Source organism: Curcuma longa, chromosome 3 (assembly GCF_044706935.1).
Source record: "Curcuma longa cultivar G26 ecotype Majalengka, Jawa Barat chromosome 3, ITB_CL_G26_1.1, whole genome shotgun sequence".
Classification (NCBI taxonomy): Eukaryota; Viridiplantae; Streptophyta; class Magnoliopsida; order Zingiberales; family Zingiberaceae; genus Curcuma; species Curcuma longa.
The window spans coordinates 13,956,562-13,963,099 of NC_133863.1; the positions used below are offsets into that span (position 1 = coordinate 13,956,562).

At 36.6% G+C, this 6,538-nt stretch overlaps 1 protein-coding gene across 1 annotated transcript; it reads right to left on the minus strand.

Moving 5' to 3' along the window:
• Positions 1 to 1,953: 1,953 nt before the first annotated feature.
• On the minus strand, positions 1,954 to 3,393 carry LOC141825465 (U-box domain-containing protein 27-like). Its single transcript, XM_074712851.1, has one exon. The coding sequence runs from the start codon at positions 3,272 to 3,274 to the stop codon at positions 1,964 to 1,966; it is 1,311 nt and encodes a 436-aa protein (XP_074568952.1). The 5' UTR covers positions 3,275 to 3,393; the 3' UTR covers positions 1,954 to 1,963.
• Between the last annotated feature and the right edge of the window lie 3,145 nt (positions 3,394 to 6,538).

Here is a 6,538-nt window from a genome sequence, read left to right on the forward strand (position 1 = left end):
GGGGTGTTTGGTTGGGGGTATCATTGATAACCTTGGTTATTTGTCCAAGGTTATCGTTGATAACCTTGTTTGGTTCAGGTTATGATTGATTCCCAAATAATACAACATTACCGCCACATCAGCAAATGGGTTATAATCCGGTAATGTGATTACCTTGGCAGCCTAAGGTTTTCTACGATTCCTGAGGTTAACGAAATTTTTTCCATTATTACCCTCTGATTTTAAAACTAAGTCAATTAAAAGGTTCTATAAAAAATAATTAAAATCAAATTATTTAATTCAATAAATTTTAATTTAAATATTTATAAATTAAAAAATAATTTATTTTAAATTTAAAAAAATAAAATTAATGAATTATATTTATTAATTTAATGAATTATTTTATTAAAATAATTATTTTAATAAATTATTTTATTAAAAAATATATTTTTTAAATTAAAAAAAATAAAATTAACAAATTATATTTATTAATTTAATAAATTATTTTATTAAAATAATTATTTTTAATGAATTATTTTATTAAAATAAAATTATCATATTATCTTTATTAATTTAATAAATTATTTTATTAAAATAATCATTTTAATAAATTATTTTATTAAAATAAATATAAATTTATTTTAAATTTAAAAATATAAAATTAAAGAATTATATTTATTAATTTAATGAATTATTTTATTAAAATAATTATTTTAATAAATTATTTTATTAATATATATAAATTTATTTTAAAAATTAAAAAATACAATTAATAAATTATATTTATTATTTTAATAAATTTTTTTATTAAAATAATTATTTTTAATGAATTATTTTATTAAAATAAAATTAACAAATTATACTTATTAATTTAATGAATTATATAAAATATAATTGAATGAAGGGTAATATAGTAAATATAAAACTGGTTATGTTTTATTCCCTCCAAATAAATAAAGTAAACCAAACAACATTAGGTTATGTTTTATGCCCCATAACCTTGGTTATGTGATTACTAAGTAATCACATAACCAAGGTTATATATCATAATTTGAACCAAACGCACCCTTAGTGTGTGGCTGCGAAATGTAAAGTATGCCAACAAAGCACTCATTACGCGCGTGGTGGTTTGCGGGTTCATAGGTGTGAGCACTTACTCGCCTGTGAGAAGAGACATGAATTTTTGTATTAACTTTATTAATACAACATTAATAAGAAAGAGAAGTCCATCAAATTTTTTCGACGTAGGACTATTCCTCATGCACTTTCTTATATAACATTAATTAACAATTAATATTATTTTAAGATAACTTTAATAATTAATTTTTCATTCATCTTTAATCAATTTTGAATAAATTAATAGTCTAGATCTATCTACGTGAAACGTAAATTTTGATTTTGAAATCAATTTTGATTTTCATCGATTGATGGCATCATGATTTTTTTCTTCACAAAATCATATTGATCCGTTAAGACCTAATGTTCAACATGAAAAACTTGAACAAAATTTGTGTGATAGAATACGAATAGGGGATTTGCCTTAGATCCGCCGGTGAGGAGAGAACCATTGCAAAAGTCGCCCCACTTGCAAATTTGTGTTGACTTTGCATTGATGATCAATGCCGTGTGAATTTTTCAAAAAAGCAAAAGAAAATTGTAAATATATATAAATAAAATTTAAGTGTTCGAGTTTTTTTACAATTGGATCACAGGGGACAAGATGCACCTTCTTTTTAATCATTAAAAACATATTTTCATTTATTATTAAAAGATAAATAAAATTTAACGATTAAAATAGCTAAAACACGGCAAATGAAATTGTATCACAGCAAAAATCCATCAATTTTCTATTTTTGGATTATCATTTATCACTTCATCTATCAAAAATTTCTATCCATTTACAAAGATTTTTTTTTGAGGAACATGTATAAATATGTAAAGAGAAAATTAGTGATTTTTTCCTTTCTAATTCCCTATTTTTTTTTCAGAAAGGAGTGATGTGGGTGGTCTTGGTATCGTACCCCGCGAGGCAGCTCTTGGAGTCCACCCGGGAGATCTTGAGCAAGTTCGCCGCCATCTGCCTCGCCGCCGGCGAGCACCCACTCTGCATTACGAGCAGCAGCTTCGTCGCCCCTCCCTCGGCCGCCGCCAGTGCTTCAACTGCCCGACGGTCTCGAAATGCGTGGCACACGCTCCACAGCACAGCCACCGCCGCCTCCGCCCCCTCTCTCCCGGCCTTGACCATCCTCCTCACGATCGCCGACACCGCCGATGCACCTTCTTCACAGATCGCCGCCCGGCCCTCCGCGCACCCGGCAACCGCCTCCATTATTCGCAGTGCTTTCCCTGCTGCCACAGCCGTCGCCACTGTGGGATCTGCACCCAACACCCGAGTCAGCGCCTCCACGACTCCCAGCCGCACCATCCGCGGCCGGGCACGCTTCGCCGAAGAGATCCCGGCCAGGCACCCTAAGCCTGCCTCGACTGCCCGGCAATCCATTGCAGTCCCCTTCTCATCGGCCGGCCCGATGAGCCGGACAAGCTCTCCGATCATCTCCTCATTTTCGGCGATCAACATCTTGGCTTCTGCGTCAGACGCGGCGGCGGCTACGATTGCATCGAGGACCCATGCCGCATCGATCCGCGACTCGAGGCGCTCCTCATCCCTCAAAAGTCGCACCAGAGCCGAAATCGAGCGATTGAGATCTGAAACGAGAGCGGAAACCACAATCTTCTTATTGCTCTCCGCGACGACATCGGAAGTCAAGATCAAGGCGAGAACCCTCGTCACCGCCGCCGAGACCTCCAGCTTGGAATCTTTCCGCAGGAGAAGGGGGGCGAGGACGGTGGCGCATCCACCGGCGTTGACGAGGTCGTTCTTATCGATCTCATCGACCTCGACGCTGGAGAAGAAGTCCGCGAGCTTGCGGAGAGCGGGGGCGGAGTCGTGATCGGCGGCCGAGGAGTTGATCTCGCGGAGGAGGTCGCTGGCTACCCGGCGAGTGAGGACAGCGGCAGGGGAGGAGGCGGAGGCAGCGGCGGAGGCGGACCAGATGTGGATCAGGCGCTGAACGGTGAGGTTGGGGATGAGGTCGGTGGAGGGGAGGGGGAGCATCGTGGCCGGACACGTGGTGTTTCCCGATTCAAGCCATCGTTGGATGGAGGCACGGTCGTAAGTTACTCCGGTGCACAGGCTCACAGGTGACCGCATCACGTCCAGCGATATGGGGCACCGGAATAGGCTCGGTACCTTCACCTCCAACGCCTGCCCCAACCTCTCTTCCTTTCTCCCCATCGTTACGATACTCCGCTCACAGGCTTCTGCTCTTTGCTTGCAGACGCTAGAAGAGACTGCAACTTAAGGGCAACAGAAGCAACTACGCCACGGAAGAACAAGGTAAACGAACTGTTCTTCGTGCTAATACTATATACTACATCGAAATGGCAACTCCAAGCAATGAATTATTAATACGAGTGTGTTGAATAGTCAGCTTCGTTGGTCATGGTCAAAGGTGTCTAAATCAATTAATATCGGCAGGAAGACAAAATTGTGGAAGATGTTGCCTCTAAGATGGCCCCAATGGTGTGAGTGCAGGAAAGTGACGTATTGGCTTTTTGATATTACAGATTTACAGGGTGGAGAACGAGGAGCGTGGGTCGTCGATAGCTTTAGCTGGTCTTCCAAGGCGCCATAAATAGGGGAGACTTGGGAGCCCAGCGTGGAATTGTTGAATACTACGACACCAGGGCCCGCCTGTTTAGACTTCCAAGTCCACGTTAGTGATTGCTCCTCCTTTTACTACTTTCATTCTTGCATTTTTAATTCTCTTTTTGCGGTTCTAGTTAAATTCAATAAATGAAAATTAATTGTCATTATTCGACTTTTAATCATTCACTATTTTATGTTGAATAATCGCTGGAGCTGATTATATAACTTGGAATTTGGTGCGAACTTACTGTTTCTCTATCGTCAGTCAAACAATTGCAAGTCTTTGCTTTTTGGAGTCCAAAGAAGTATATTTTTTATACAATCTAGATCCCAGTACAGGAAAAAATGGATATAGATTTTAAGCTAAGTAGGTAAACGTTGACTTGGTTGCATGTTTATTTGAAACTTCAATCTTAAGTTAGCTTTTCAGAACAGTACATGATGTCGCACTGCTATCTGCACTTTGAAACCATTGAAAGTGGATTGAAGCCATTGAAACCAATACTATACTAATTCTTGTGTTGGTCAAACCAAAATCTCTTTCACGTCATATAAGATTTCAAGATATGCCTGTTTGTTTATGAAATAAAACCACATATATACAATGCTAAATAAATCTGTTGTGAAATCTTTTCTTGTAGTTTGGCATCATAGGCTTGACATTTGGGGTACTTGCCTCACCAATCATGGTTTGGCATGGTCCTAGATCTATAAAAATCACGAGAAGCTTAAGTAAAATTAGGAGTTATTTTCTTTATGGTATAAGAAGTTAAGTACACCTATTTCCTAGCTGTTCTTATATATAGTGTTTGGTTAGAATCAATTAGGTGGTACTGCCCAGTGCCTCGTTATTTAAGTGGGAAAGTTTTATTTGTAAGACTGCTCCAAATGATCAAGTCCCACCTACTATGATTTGGTTCAACCATCTAAGATTATAGAGTGCTCAACTGACCACTTCCCTAAAGAGGAACTGACAAAATGGAGAGAAGACTCGCCAAAATAAACTCCAAAGGTATAAACTTGGGCAAAAATCAAAAAGGCATCCCTAATTTTTAGAATCATCAAAAGAACATTCTTTTTTATAATATATTTCTCATCCTGAAATATCCTTACTGTTGTAGCATTGTTTGGCAGTTACAAAGTAGCTGCTATAATATGTTAAAATAAAAATATTATACATAGAGCATTTTTATATAAAAAAACTTTTTTCAACTCGGTTAATATTGCTTAAATTTGATTAAAATCACTTTTAAAAAAAGTCAAAATCATCATGAAATTATTGTAGCAATCATTTGTACTGGTAATTTAGCGGATGCTATAACAATCTTATGATGATTTTGACCTTTTTGAAGCGATTTTAATTAAACTTACGCACTATTAACCAAGTTGGTAAAGAATTTTTTAATATAAAAGTGTTATATATATATAGTAGTTTTGACCAAATTAAAATTTAAAAAATGATATACTTTAACAATTACAATATTGTAGCAGCTACACTATAGCAACTACAACAATACTAAAATAATTATATTTTCTATAAAAAAAAATATGGAGTGTTCTTTTGATTTTTTTTTTATTTTTAAAAGGGGCGCTCTTTTGACTATTCTGATACCTTTTAATTTTTGCCTAATCAACTTTGATGGTTAGATGGAGAGAGATTCTTTAATAAAATCTTAGTTGTCAAGCAGATACCATGTTCTCTTCTGGCCGTGGTACCTTTACTCATGTGGTTGATATGCGGGTTCAACGGCTCACCATTTCAAAAATATTGTCCAGTAATCATGCATATGTAAGTTTAGTGCTTTGACTTGTATTCCCCCAAAGCCATAGTGGCTGAGATGTCAACTGAGAAGATATTTCTTTGCTTCTTGTTGGGAAGAGATCAAATCTGGTAGATGATCAGGATGCTGCAAGGAACTCCAAGCAAGTTGGTCGGTCCGATCTGATACAAAAATCCTAAATGGATTCCAACCAAAAAAGTAACGGGAAGGCTCCATGGACCTGAGATGGTAATCTCAAATTTGCCTATCGGATGCCGATTTTTGGGTATCTGACCAACTTGACTTCTGTTAAGGTTAAGGTTAATGCGAGGAAACAAAGATTAAAACCATAAACATAATTGTAAGTTGGACCATTGCCTTCAATGGTCATGCTAATCCTAGCTGACTGGTAGTAGAATTTTTTTTTTTCAAAGCCAATAGCAACAAGCTACCTAAGCAGTGATCATCTTGCATTTACTGCTGCTAATCAGGCAGTCAGCATGCAAACATATATACAATCAACTAGTCTAAACACACGCTCTTGGAGGTTTATCTAAATAGGTCCCTCATCTAATGAGTCAGTCATGTCTAAATTCTCTAATATCTCAGGCTTTACTCAGACTTGAGTGAGCATCAAAGTGCCTTATTTCTCTGCTTAATTTCAGGTTTGACAAGACATACTACCCACCTTTTCTTAAGGGCAATAGGACCCTGACATATCAATGTTAGGGCTTTCGATGCCTCTCAAGCAAAAGTATCGAAAGCAATTGTAAAGATTAAATGACATATTAATGCCTTTAGAGTAGTTTATTTTGAAAACTCCCCTTGCTATACTGCTATTTTCAAAGCATTATTAGTTTCACCAAATACTCTTGAGTTTCATTCAACTGTTAAAATGCTTGATTCATATTTAAAGTTTTGATAGTGCAAACAGATAAACTCAATGAGAGCAGTGTGCCCCTTCCTTTGATATAAGATTAAGAAAACGATTATGAGAATATAAATATTTATTCCAATTTATTTTTCTTATATTTCAATTAAGGGAAAATAATGCTCCTATTTTTTCGCGGCTGGAAAGGATGAAGCCTAT

Bases quoted from the DNA above. Each gene is read 5' to 3' on its own strand.
- LOC141825465 (XM_074712851.1), bottom strand. From the start codon at position 3,274: ATGGGGAGAAAGGAAGAGAGGTTGGGGCAGGCGTTGGAGGTGAAGGTA.